The sequence below is a fragment of the Tamandua tetradactyla genome, chromosome 19, assembly GCF_023851605.1.
Source record: "Tamandua tetradactyla isolate mTamTet1 chromosome 19, mTamTet1.pri, whole genome shotgun sequence".
In the NCBI taxonomy this organism is placed as follows: domain Eukaryota; kingdom Metazoa; phylum Chordata; class Mammalia; order Pilosa; family Myrmecophagidae; genus Tamandua; species Tamandua tetradactyla.
Genome location: NC_135345.1, coordinates 27,057,804 through 27,072,313, shown reverse-complemented (window position 1 = coordinate 27,072,313; position 14,510 = coordinate 27,057,804). Strand labels below are relative to the sequence as shown.

Here is a 14,510-nt window from a genome sequence, read left to right as displayed (position 1 = left end):
TAATGGCCTTGGTAACGAAAAGGAAGAGAAGACTATGGGAAGAAATAATTTATGGAATTTAGGGACTATTTGGATATGGTAAACTGAGATTAAGGATATTTCAAGTCTGAATTACTGGAATAATGAAACCTATTAACAGAAATAGGAAGATCAGGAAGAGATGTTCATTTTAAGAAGAAATAAATTCAGTTTCCGACATGTTGAGTTTGGTCTCACAAAAGTATGTACAGCAAATATTTGATCATAGAGGCCTGGAATAAAAAGAGATGCAAAAACAAAGAAAAGAGAAGCTGTATGTTTTAATTTGTTAATGCTGCCAGAAATGCAATATACCAGAAATGCGTTGGCTTTTAATAAGTGAATTTATTAAGTTACAAGTTTACAATTCTAAGGCCATAAAAATGTCCAAACTAAAGTATCCAGAAAAAAATACCTTGGAAGGTACATGGCTAGTGTCTGCTGACCCTTTGGCTTCTGGTTTGAAAACAGCTTCCCCAGGGGCATTTTCTTTCTACATCTCCAAACTTCTCTTTGGAGGTTCCCTCTTAAAAGACTCTAGTAAGTGACCCCACCTTGAATTGGTGAAGACACATCTCCTTGGAAACCACCTAATCAAAAGGTCCCACCCACAACTGAATTGGTCACATCTCCCCCACTTTTTTAATAAAAAAGATCCCACCCAACAATATTGAATCAGGATTAAAGAACATGGTTTTTCTGAGGTACACAACAGTTTCAAACTGGCACACTGTAGAAACTTGAATGAGACGTGAATATTCTTAATAAAGTAATTGGCAAATATTAAAAATGGCTGAGACAGAGGTTAAATGGGGGCTACACAAGCATGGAAAAACTGTGGAATAATCCAACTGGAAAGCAGATAATGAATAAAGAATAACAGAAGATCACCAGTCAGCACTAAGAATCCACAAACAGTTAAGTAAATGAATTAAGACTAGACTAATTATTTACCCAGAACTTATGTGATTTTCTCCAATGTCTGGGAGAATAGACAGTAGACAGTAGACAGTAGAGGTTGCCTTAGGCTAAGGACTAGAGTGGTGACAGTGGAAATCTGACAGCACATGAGATTGTGAGCTGCAAGAGAGAACTATGGGATGGTAGTCATGAGATCCAGACTAAGTTAGCTTTCATGCAAGGAGGAAAGAACTGTAAGAGAACAAGGGCTAAAGAACTAGATGTTTTGAGGCAAACAACACAGGAAGGTAGGGAGACACTAACTGGTAAAGGAATTAATTATTACAATCATGATTAAAGAATCAATTATTTCAACAAACATTTATTGAGGGTATTCTGTGGATGAGGTACTATGCTAGATGCTGAGGATAAAAAGCACAGTCCCTGTTCCTAAAGAATGAATAATTTAGTGCAAGGGGTTGGCAATTTTTTTCTATATAAGGGCAGATAATAAATATTTAAGGCTTTGCAGGCTGTAAATTCTCTATCACAAATACTTAAATCTGTCATTGTACTGTGAAAGCTGCCAGGGACAATAATGAAAATAATGAGGATGACTTTTTTCCAAAAAATATATTTTATTATTCCACTTGATTTCATGTATCACAAGATATTATTATTCTTTTGCTCTTTCAACCAGTTAAAAATACAAAAATTTTTAGTTCTCCAGCCATATAAAAACTGGAGGCAAACATTAGGGACACCTAAATCAATAAGCCAAGCCCCTCATCTTGAGGCTTGCACTTGTGAAGCTTATGTTTGTAGTGGAGAAGCTTAGCCTACCTATAGGTATGCCTAAGAGTCACCTTCAGGGGGACCTCTTTTGTTGCTCAGATGTGGCCTCTCTCTCTCTAAGCCCAACTCTGTAACTAAAATCGTTGCCCTCCCCTGCCCATATGGGACCTGTATCCAGGGATGAAAATCTCCCTTGCAGCATGGGAGATGACTTCCAGGGATGAGCTTGGCCCTGGCACCATGAGATCAACAATGTCATCCTGACCAAAAGGGGGAAAAGAAGTGTAACAGGTAAGGTATCAGTGGCTGAAAGAGTTCAAATAGAGTCAAGAGGCTACTCTGGAGGTCACTCTTACACATGCTTTAGTTAATTATTGCTACCTATCATCAGTTGCCAAACCTCAACCAAAACTATTCCTGACAATCCTAAAGGATACCTAGGGTATTATATAAGATTCTACACAGGTTCCATGCTAGGGTAACTTTCCAAAAACCCACAACCTCTAGATGGGTCCCTAGACCAGGTAAGTCCTGAAATGCAGAGGGGCCAGCCTCTCCAGAACATTAACCAGTTCCAACCCTTATCCCATATTAATAAACCTTTCCAATACGAAAAAGTTAGAATGGGCACGCGAATACCCCTAAACAGTGGGAGAAAGATCAAAGGTGATGGTGGAGTTATACAAAGAAGGTTGTGTTTAACAAATGTGTTTGACTGCTGAATCATTATATTGATATGTCTTTTAGTCTCCAGTACCTTAGAGTAGAGAGAAATAAAAACTAAATTGTGGAATTGTAATTCATATCAAACTCTGAAATCTGTTCTACAATTAACTGTTGTGATGTACTTTGAAATGTCTTGCTTTTATGCATAAACAAGCTATTTAAAGGGAAGGAAGAACGTAACAGATAAGACAGGATTCATCAAATGGGCATAACTGCTGAATTATTATATTGATCACTGTTGATCTCCAGTGTCTTAGAGCAGCTAGAAGAAAAAATGAAAAACTGTGGAACTATAACCTATACCAAACTTTAAATTCTGTTCTATATCTACTTGTTAACGTGTACTGGTAAATGTATTGCTTTTTTGAATATATGTTACGTTTTGCAAAATAAAAAAAACAAAACAAAATTGGTGGCAGGCCAGATTTGGCTTTTGATAGTTTGCTCACCCTTGATCTAGTGGATAAGTCCAGGAAGAAAAGAGAGGACTATCATCCATCTACACAATCTGTTCTCTTATAATTTACAAATATTCTCAGCAACTAGCAGGAGGCTTTAAGAAAGGACTTATTATCTATCTCTTTACCTATGAAAGGAAATCAACATTTGTGCTTTGTTTCTTATAACTAATATGTTCAAACTGATACTTCTTCTATTCTTTTTTGGAAATTTTCAAATATCACCAAAAAATATTCAGACCCAATCTTTTTATTTTTATTTTCTTGAGATCATAACTTCATAAACAAAGGACCAATTACTTCTCCACACATGTATCATTTAACTATCATCTTTTTATGACAAATCAGATAAATACCACTGTCTGCTCTTTAACCCTAAAATATACCACTTAGAGATAGAAATATATCACGTATTTCCTCAAACATCTCCATTTTTGTGTGTTCATATTGTGTCCTCTCACTATCTAATTTTGAGGGTTTTTAAAAATGAAAATAAAAGTTAAAAAATATGCCTAACATTCACTGTTGCCGAACATGTTAACTCAAAGCAGCAGAATTATTTCTCACAAGCAGCAGAATCACAATAATTGCTGAAGCTGGGTGATGGGTTCATGGGAATCTTTTGGGCATATTGTTCACATCACTTTAGTGATTCTTACCCACCTTCCACACAGGAATAATGCACATTTCTGAAATCTATATGGATCTCAAATTCTGCACAACACATCTAGCATGGAAAACTAAAATAAAAATTAATAATAGCCAACCTGTGCTTTCCTCATGTATACCAAAGGTTCTTTAAGATGTTCAGGAGGTGCAGCAGGATGACTAGGTAAAGGAAACCTAGGGACAAAAAGAGGCAGCTAAATATTGCACATTACTCTTGACAGTTTATTCATCCTCTTGGTTAGAGATTACTTACCTGTATAGTCCACTTTATAACTGAAATAAAATGTTTATTAGTCATTTGCTACGTGTTTACACAAGGTGTAAAGGCCTAATAAACCTTCTTTTCCTACTAGTGCTATGGTATTAGAGTAAAATGTAATTACATGTTAACAGTTAAGCTGCATGATCATCTGGATTGAGGTACTTATTAAAATTATGTAGCTTTGTGAATGCTCATATGAAGGTTGTCATAACTTTTTATATTTTAGTATAAAAATATTATAACACTAAGAGGAAATTTTAAGGTTAAAAATCCATTATGTTATCAACATTATCAACTCTTGTCATTTCTCTCAGTTTCTTTTCAGTCCTTGTCCATGTGATTACTGTTTTTTTTTACATAATTGAAATGATGATAAAAATTCTACTTTTGGTAACAGTCATGTTTTAAAATATAATAAAAAATCATAAATTTAATAAGAATTCAAAATTTTAATACATTATGAATTCTGTTTCTCAAATAACATTACATTTTATATTAAAAATGTATTGTTTTCAATAGCAAACAGGTTCACTTAGTCAAAAAATATCTGAGCCATTAGGTACTAAGATTTCAGTGGTGATTATAGTAATATCCTGCTGTTCTCACAGACCTGACATTCTAGTGGAGAGGGAGAGTCAATAATTATGAAAACAAATAGAGTATAATATTTGTAGTGTGAGAAAATGAAGGCAGGGTAATGAGATGGAAGTGATCTGGAGGGACAGGGAAGGTCTCTAGGAGAGTCCATATTTGAACTAAGATATGTGAGGATCCAGTCATGCAAAGATCTGGGAAAAGAATAATCCAGGTAGAGAGAAAGCAAGCACAGGACACTGAGAGGGAAATGTTCTGAAAGTTAAGAAAGTAAAGGCGAGAATGGTTCGAGCATAGTGACTGAGGTACAGAGCAGTATAAAATCAAAGACAGAAGGCCATATGAAAACTAGATGGTTCAACATTCACTTAGAGATCCCAATCTCTTTCACAAAAATGTGTAACTGCTATTGAAATTAGTCCTAGGACTTGTACCTTCAACCTTGGTTATAGTCCAATAATCAAGAACCATAGACTAAATTCTCAAGAAATTCCTAGCCAAAAAATTCTGGTCAAAAGTGGGCCAGTAGTGTGATATTCCAAACCACTTGGACCTGTACCAGAACCTAAGTATAAAAGGTTAAATGTCTATAAAAATATTTTGAGACTAGGAAAAGGCAATCTATCCCACCTATTCTATAAGACAGTTTCACTGTTTTTGTTGTTTGATTATTTCTGTCAAATTATTTTTCCCACTAAACTCTGTATTCTGTATACCCAAATGACTCACCTTTCCCCATTCACAAATGAATGAAATTGATATTCTCTACACCTCACACCCAGTAAAATAGCTATTAAAAAATAACAACAAGAACAACATCAACAAAAAAAACATACATGACAAGCTCTGTAAAGGAAGCAGAGAAACAGCAACTTAGTACTTTGCTGGAAGGTATGTAAAATGGTGCAGTTGTTACGGAAAACATTTGGGCAGTCTGTCAAAAAATTAAATATAAAACTATCATAAGACCCAGCAATCCCACTTCTAGGTACATACACAGAACAACGGAAGGCAGGGATTTGAACATATATTTGCACACCAATGCTCACAGCATTATTTACAAAAGTCAAAAAGTCAAAACAACCCAAACGTCCATCAGCAGATGAATGGCTAAACAAAATGTTGCATATATATATATATACAATAGAATATTATTTAGCCATTAAAAGGAATGAAGTTTCGATTCATGCTACAGTTTGGATGAACACAAAGACATGTTGAGTAAACTAAGATGGGCATAAAAGGCCAAAGATGGTATGATTTTAGTTATACAGAATACTTGGAATAAGATAATTCATAGAGACAGAAAGGAAAATGAAGGTAAGGGGCAGAGGGTAAGTTAGGGGAATAGCACATTAACACCCAGTGGGTATAGGGTTTCTGTTTAGGGTGATAGAAAAGTTCTGGTAATAAATGGTGAATCACATTGTGAAAGTGATTAATACCACTGAATGGTATGCTTGGGAGTAGCTGAGATGGGAATCTTAATGTTATATAGATGTTTCTGCAACTAAAAAAAAATTACTCAAGAGACAATGGCAATTAAATGCAATACATGATCATGGACTGGATCTAATAATGGAAGAGAAAAAGTCCAAAATAACAATATTGAGATGTGAAAAAATTGGATTGTAGCTTTATATCAATGTTTAATTGCTTGAACCTGATAACTATACTTAATGTAGTTACATACCTGAATATCCTTGTTCTTAGGAAATGTACATGAAGTATTTTAACTGTTCAAGGAGCATGAGATATATATATAACCTATTCTCAAAGGTTTAAAAAATAGGTAGATAGATGGATAAGAAGATAGACAGTCTTAAAGATACAACAGATAGATGGATGGATAGATGGATCAATAGAATAAAATAGCATATGTGGCAAAATGTTCAAAACTGGTGGACCTGGGTATCTGGGTGATATATATGTCGGAGTTTTCTGTACAGGTTTTGTATTAACTTCGTAACATACTGCAAGTTGGAAATTATTTCAAACTAAAGAATTAAAAAAAGATAGTCCTTAAGTATTCTGATATTTTTTGACTTACATTAAGATAGTTCAAAAACTATCATATCTTATACTCCAATATATCATTTGTGAAGAGACATGTGGATTATAATTCTTCCATTTCAATGTTTTTCTAAATTTAATAAAACTTAGAAATCTAGGATTGAAACTTGAGAGCATTTAGTGGTGATCTTAAGAGTTATTTAGCCATCAAAGAAACCTATCCTAAAACAAAGGTAATAAGAAGTAGTAACCCCCAAATTCAAAATATTAAGACCAAAATCAAGTTAAATATTTATTTATTCAAAAATGTTGAATGAGAACCCATTAAATGTTCAAGGTAATACAAATACAGCAGTGAATAAGACAGGCTAAAGTCTCTGCCTTGTAGAGCTCACATTTACTAATGTGAAAAGATGAGAGTTGTCAGATTGGAACTGGACAGAAAATCGTACATCATCTATGAATCCTTTCTTTTCCTTTACATCCAATCAATTATCAAGTATCCCTAATTATTTCTCATCCTTCTCCATCCCACTGCCACTAACCTGTTTCAGGCAACCATCATCTCTTGTCTGCATTAGTCCAATGGGTTCCTAAGCAGTCTCCCTATTTCTAGAGTGTTTTCAACCTACCTGCCAATTTGCCAAGTCATTAGACAAGGACAATGTCTTCCTACTCAACAGTGATTGTATTTTCAGTGCCTAGCATAATGCCTGGCATATACTAGATAAGCAATATACTGTTGAATGAATAAAATGCAAATATACTTAAAATTATGGTTCTTAAAATTCTAAAATGGCACCCAAATGCTCTCAGGATTCAGTCTACAAAACCTTGACTAGGAAGCCCATCCCTGCCTAACTATATAAAATCATCCTTTACCTTCTACTATCCAGCCATATACTTTTTTATTTTCCACTGTACCATAATCTTTTCCACCTCTAAACTTCTGAGCTTGCTATTTATTCCCTTCTGCCTAAATCACTTTTCTTTCCTATTTCTTCAACTGACTAACTCTAACTTAGCTTTCTGGTCTCAGCCTAAATATTGTTTCCTTTGATAAGCCACTAAGACATCATCAAATTTGAGTGAAGTGCCTGTCCTATGTGCTCCTTATACTTACCCTATCACAGCACTTATTACACTATACTGTAATCGCCTTTTTAAAAATCTGTGTGCTGTACTGGGTCATAAACTCCATGAAAGCAAAGACTGGCTGGCTAGTGCATAACACATAGCAAGGTATGCAGTAACCTTTAAAATAAGAGGACAAAAAATAACTTTATGATTATGTCATTTTGGAAGTACCAAGCACTTTTCTGCAAAAGTCATGTGTCTAAGAAAACTTGTAGTCTAGTGTAAGATATTCTTTATCTACAATCCTTCCATTTTAGGTTCACTACTGTTCAGGCCTCTTACCTTCCTAAGATATGATGGACATCTGCATATATCTACTTCAACAGTACATGTTAGTATATATTTTTATAACATGCACACATATACACAAAATAAAAACATTTATGTTGCTTAAGTGAAAACAGGCCACCTAACTATAAATTGCTCTACATAAAGTACAATGAGGACTAAGACACAGAAAGAAATCAGTGCATTTTTATTTTGTATTGGTTAAATCTTTATAGTAAATTTAGGATTAATAATTGCACTGAGTTTCCTAAAGTAAACAAATATTTATCATGTGCTAGTACTGGTAGGTGGCTCAATAACTATTTGCTGACCTAGTAACATTCATTTGAGGCTACAGGAGATATTAAAAGGAGTGTAAGATACAATTTTTAATTGCCAAACACTTAAAATCCAGTCAAGACATATAGATATACAAGATGTAGTAAAAAAAAAAAAAAAAAAAAGGGCTTTGGAATCAGACATCTGGACTTCCAAATCCTAGCACCACTATTTACTAGCTATATGATGCTGAGTAAGCTATTTAAGTGGTCTGAGCCTCAGTCTTCTCTTCTTAAGATGGTAATAAATTCTACTTCATAGGGTTGTTATGAACAGTTCCTTGCATACATAATAAGCAATCAATCAATATAAATTATAATTAATATAATACTAAATATTTATTAACACAACAAGAAGTATATAATTAATTGTTTAAAATTAATGGAAAAGAAAATTAAACAAAGTAGGCATTTTGAGGTAGGAAGAGGCAATGAGGGCCAGAGTTACGAGTTTAATGTAATTAACAGAATACAGGGAATTTTTCTCTATTTGTCAAATGAGGATCTGACCAAATTTTCAGAATGTTTACTAACATAAGTAAAATGAAGTGAACTATTTTTAGGTATGATCTGTACAACTCATAACTAGTAAGTATGCGAGCACTGTGATTCTTCATTCTCAGCTCCAATTATTTAATATTACCTGATGAACATTTCTATTTCACCTTTTGCTTTCTTTACTCACCCATATAATGGTTTCAGTCAATGAAAAGTGCAAAAGAATATGCTAAGTTCTTTTTATTCTTTTGATTTATGTCAGGGGAAAACACTTCTTCCCCACTCTTGATGTTTTCAATGTGAAAAAAGCTTCATCGGGTAATATTTTTGGCTTTTTCCAGGGCTTCACTCACTACACCCTAGAAGAGGTTTAATGCCTTATCAATTGGTAAATATGAATAACCTGACCATGCTCGCCATCATACAGTGCTATATGACTGGAATGTTGTCTATTTATTTCTGAGACTGACTCATTTTGCTCTCACACTAAATCATATCTTCCTATCTAGTCTTTATTTATAACAAAAGTGTAATTTTTATCTCCCATCTGCCTTTCAGTTTTATCTTATTTCTGTGTGTTCAGAAACCAAGTGAGGAAGAAAGGTATTGAAGGTATAACTGGCTCTTTCAAAAATCCCAAGAATTAATTCAAAATATATTTATTTGAAGTCTATTGTATAGGATATGAAGATATGACAATGAGCGAAACAAATCCTTGCCATAAAGTAAAAAGGCACTCTGTCTCACAGGACAATTTTCAGGAATGCATCAGAACACAAAAATAGGAATAATTAGTAATATCTCCCCAGATGAGAATCAAATATTTGGAATTACATGCAACACATGCTTTTTAAAATTTTATTGGAGACAAAGACATCATGTTCATATTTGTTTAATCTGTGGCCCTCTGTTCTATATTGTGAATTTTTTTTTTTTTTTTTTTTTAAAGGAAAGACAGAGAGAAGGAAGGAAGGATAGAAGGAAGGAAGGAAGGAAGAAAGGGAAACATTTTTAAACATTTTCTTGTTTTATTGTATTCTGTTTCTCCGTTTTTGTTACATGGGCTGGGGCCGGGAATCGAACCGAGGTCCTCCGGCATAGCAGGCAAGCACTTTGCCCGCTGAGCCACCGCGGCCCGCCCTATATTGTGAATTTAAAATCTCACTTACAAAAAACATCTATTCCTTTGGTGAATGGTACTACCAAAAGTATGGTCACGGTCAGCTTCAATCAATAGGTACCTAATGTTATTTAAAAATTTAAAAGCCAACTGAGAACATGGTGATAGGCAAAGAAACAAATGCCAATTATAAAATGTGCATCTAAGCAACATACACAGGTTTTCATCTGAGTCTCTGTTTTAGAAATAGTTTTGGAAATCTAGTTACCTTATTGCCAATTAATAGCAGATTAGATGGAGCAAGTTGGAAATGGGAACGTTAGAGACTAAAGATATAGACATACTGATAGCAGTAAAAAAACAACAAACATAAGAACTCTATTATAGACTACAAATTCTATGAAGCAGGAATTATGCTTATTATTCAAATAATACCCCAGTCCTAGCACCTGGCACACAGTAATGCTCAATAAATAACTGATGAATAACTGAATGTTGAATGAACTCCAAAAGCTAACATTTTGGATTTAAATTTTTTATAAGGGCAAATTAGTCCTATAAACTGCAACAAACTGTGAGAGCAGATCTAGATAAATAAAAACATTGATGTCCTTAATGATGACACTAATTTAAAAAAAAATTAAATTATGTTTAGAATGGTTAGTTCATAAAGATAGTGAAGAGGGTAATATCCAAAACGGCATCAATAAAAAGAATGTTAGTTTCAATTATCCTAAAAATATCTTAGAGTATCTTATTTCCCAATTATCTGCATAAATGAATTAATTTAAAATTTTTTACTGTAAAAACCTATACTTGTTCACTATTAATCCTCAAGCAAGAAGCATATCATTTTTATTAGTATCAACTTACTTGAAATGCTACATAAATATTAATAAGAAATAATAATGACTATACAAAGAGCAATAATGATTTCATTACTTACAAAGTAATTAGCTACATATAATAGTATCTTGAAATAGGTGGAAAAACTCACACACTCAGTTCACTATAAACAGCATTCTGAAGTTTCTTCTCCCAACCTGTTTTTTTAAAAAAAGGATAAAATATACAAACATGTTAGTTTCAATATATTAGCATACATCATAATTAAACTTATATCATGAAAACTTTGGGTTCATATTCATTTGTGAAAGAAGCTGTCAACAGCCAAATGCTATGTAAACTATTATTAAGGAATTATTTCCTATATACTTACCATATCCCTTGGCTAATATTGAGTAGAAAAGCCAGCAACATGATACTATTTTCTAAGTAAAACTACTATATCATTTTCTCACGATGGGAGGAACGTTTCCTTCTTCCACCACTAAAATGTTCAAATAAGGTCAAAATTTGGGATGTTGTACTATTAGTGCTATGAGGAATATGCCAACATAAGGGCAAGAAGCAGCCAAGTACTTGACAAAGATGGATGACAAATAACTAGTCAGTAAACTGACTACAGAAATACTTTATTATGAGGTACTACCAGTCAAGAACAATTAGCTTGTCTGCTAACTGCCTACTTGAATTAGGAGGGTAGACCACTTGACGTCTCAGTTCCCAGGCCCTGAAGTTGGTCTAAGGAGCCTATCTTCAGGCTCTTCAAAAAATTAGTATTTTCTTCTTTCTTGTTTTCTTTGAAAGTATAGAAATAAGAGAAGAACAAGTAAAAAAGGGAAAAAAAGTCACAAATGAAAAATAAAAACACATTGCTAAACTTAAAATACACTTAAAACAGTCAGGATGCTTTTCACCAGGAAGATAAGTATTTAAGACTGATTAATGCAAGTAGTCATTTCCTCAGTGCTCCTTAATTTTTGCAGCATTTTATTTTTACTTTTTGTCTGATAGTTTAATTTCCACCAAATAGAAACCTATTCAGTCACTGTTTCCATAATTTTGAAAGAGTAACTGGAAGGCTGGAGGTAAAATACTACCTCCAAATACAATTTTTTACCTTGAAAAAATTGGAGGAAAAAAAGCAACATACAAACCTGTTATTTTAAAAAATTCTTTAATATCTTCTTTTAATGATTCAAGTTTAATCTCAGGTCTCTGAAGACTGGACTAAATTTTAGAAAAGAAAGGGACATAGGTCAAAATAAAATCTTCAAGGTTGATATTTAACACTAATGAAATAATAATAATATTATTAATAAAAAGGAACGCCCAAAATGTGCATGCTATTTGAAAAATCCACTTTGAGAAGATTTTTTCACCTGTTCCAAAAATAGAAAATATGTGATAGTATACTGTGGTGCACTTGAAATACAAAAACTTATGGCTTATGAATACTTACCATCATTATTTAAGATCTCAAATAGGAGAAATACTCACGCCCCCAGCCAAAGTTAAAGATACCGCATCATCTTATGCTGGTGGGACCTGCAGGCAGACAAGTACCACATACTGGGCAGGATAAGCAAAACAGAGCCCAGAGACTTCACAGGAAAGTCTGTCAACCTGCTGGGTCTCACCCTTGGGGAAAACCGATGCAGGTGATTCTTTCCTCCTCATAGAAGGCCAGTTTGGTCTGGGAAAATCCAGCTGGGGTCTATAATATCTATGTGGACCCTCCTTGGGGTGGGGGGAAAAAGGCACCATACAAGCAGGGCAAGAAACAAGAAAACAAGAACTGAAAAATTCTCCTATGTTAAACAAAACCTAAGCTAGAGGTCCAGAAAAAGTTGAACTGAATGTCAAAGAACAGAGAGTCAACAAATTCATCCAGCAAGAAAACCCTAGGTAAAAGAAGTGCAAGCAATCTCCAGAATAAACTAATTAAGGTAATTAAATGCATAGACGCCAGCAAAAAATAACAAATCACACTAGGAAAATTGAAGATACGGCCCAGTCAAAGGAACAAACCAACAATTCAAATGAGATACGGGAGCTGAAACATTTAATTCAGAATATATGAACAGACATGGAAAACCTCATCAAAAACCAAATCAATGAATTGAGGGAGGATATAAAGAAGGCAAGGAATTAACAAAAAGAATAAATAGAAAGTCTGAAAAAACAAATCACAGAACTTATGGGAATGAAAGAGAAGAATGGGAGAAGAGATGAAAAAAAACAATGGAAACCTATACTGGTAGATTTTGAGAGACAGAACATAGGATTTCTGAACTGGAGGATGGAACATCTGAAATCCAGCAAGAAAAAGAAAATATAGGGAAAAAAATGGAAAAATATGAGCAGGGACTCAGGGAATTGAAGGACAATACGAAGTGCACGAATATACATGTTGTGGGTGTCCCAGAAGGAGAAGAGAAGGGAAAAGGAGGAGAAAAACTAATGGAGGAAATTATCACTGAAAATTTCCCAACTCTTATAAAGGACTTAAAATTTCAGATCCAAGAAGTACAGCATACCCCAAAGAGAATAGATCCAAATAGATGTACTCTGACATTTACTAATCAGAATGTCAGAGGTCAAAGAGAAAGAGAAAGAGAATCTTGAAAGCTGCAAGAGAAAAGCAATCAACTACATACAAGGGAAGCCCAATAAGACTATGTGTACATTTTTCAACAGAAACCGTGGAGGCAAGAAGACAGTGGGATGATATATTTAAATTACTAAAAGAGAAAAACTGTCAACCAAGAATTCTATATCCAGCAAAACTGTCCTTCAAAAATGAGGGAGAAATTAAAACATTTTCAGACAAAAAATCACTGAGAGACTTCGTGACCAAGAGACCAGCTCTGCAAGAAATACTAAAGGGAGCACTAGAGACAGATATGAAGGCAGAAGAGAGAGGTGTAGAGAAGAGTGTAGAAAGGAAGACCATGAGTAAAGGTAAAAAGAAGGAAAATTAGAAGGACATATAAAAGTCAAAAGGCAAAAAGCCCAGGCAGTAAGAACACTGATGTTGATGGATTAAGCTTCCCAATTGGGGGACATGGACAGGCAGAATGGATTAGGGAACAGGACCCATCTATATGCTATCTCTACTCAAAGGACATGAGAGCAAGGACTCAAATGGACATTTGCACACCAATGTTTATAGCAGCATTATTTACAATTACCAAGAGATGGAAACAGCCAAAATGTCTACCAACAGACGGTGGCTAAACAAACTGTGGTATATACATACGATGGAATATTATGCAACTGTAAGACAGAATACAGTTATGAAGTATGTAACAACATGGATGGAACTTAAGGACATTATGCTGAGTGAGATTAGCCAGAAAAAAAAGGACAAATATTGTATGGTCTCACTGATATGAACTGACATTAGTGAATAAACTTGGAGAATTTCGTTGGTAACAGAGAACATCAGGAGATAGAAATAGGGTAAGATATTGGGTAATTGGAGCTGAAGGGATACAGATTGTGCAACAGGACTGAATGTAAAAATTCAAAAATGGGCAGCACAATACTACCTAACTGTAATACAATTATGTTAAAACACTGAATGAAGCTGAATGTGAGAATGATAAGGGGAGGAGGGCTGGGGGCACAAATGAAATCAGAAAGAAAGATAAATGACAAAGACTGAGATGATATGATCTAGGATTGCCTAGAGTGTATAATGACAGTGACTAAAAGTACAAATTTTAAAAATGTTTTTGCATGAGGAAGAACAAAGGAATGTCATTACTGCAGGGTGCTGAAAATAGATGGTAATTAATATTTTAAAATTTCAACTTATGTGTGAGACTAAAGCAAAAAATGTTTATTTGGTACAAAATTTATATTTT

The 14,510-nt window shown here is 34.1% G+C and overlaps 1 protein-coding gene across 4 annotated transcripts in view; it reads right to left on the bottom strand.

The window, feature by feature from the left end:
• The window catches only part of TBC1D19 (TBC1 domain family member 19), a 207,030-nt gene that overhangs the window by 133,333 nt on the left and 59,187 nt on the right, over positions 1 to 14,510 (bottom strand). For 2 of the 4 annotated variants that reach the window (XM_077136549.1, XM_077136550.1), the window contains exons 2-4: positions 11,796 to 11,868; positions 10,793 to 10,838; positions 3,665 to 3,740 (exon numbers count right to left, since the gene is read on the bottom strand). In XM_077136549.1, the coding sequence (XP_076992664.1) occupies positions 3,665 to 3,740; positions 10,793 to 10,838; positions 11,796 to 11,868 (195 nt within the window). Of the gene's footprint in view, positions 1 to 3,664; positions 3,741 to 7,558; positions 7,657 to 10,741; positions 10,839 to 11,795; positions 11,869 to 14,510 lie in introns of those variants that run through there. The other 2 variants (XM_077136551.1, XM_077136552.1) reach the window with 2 other exon arrangements.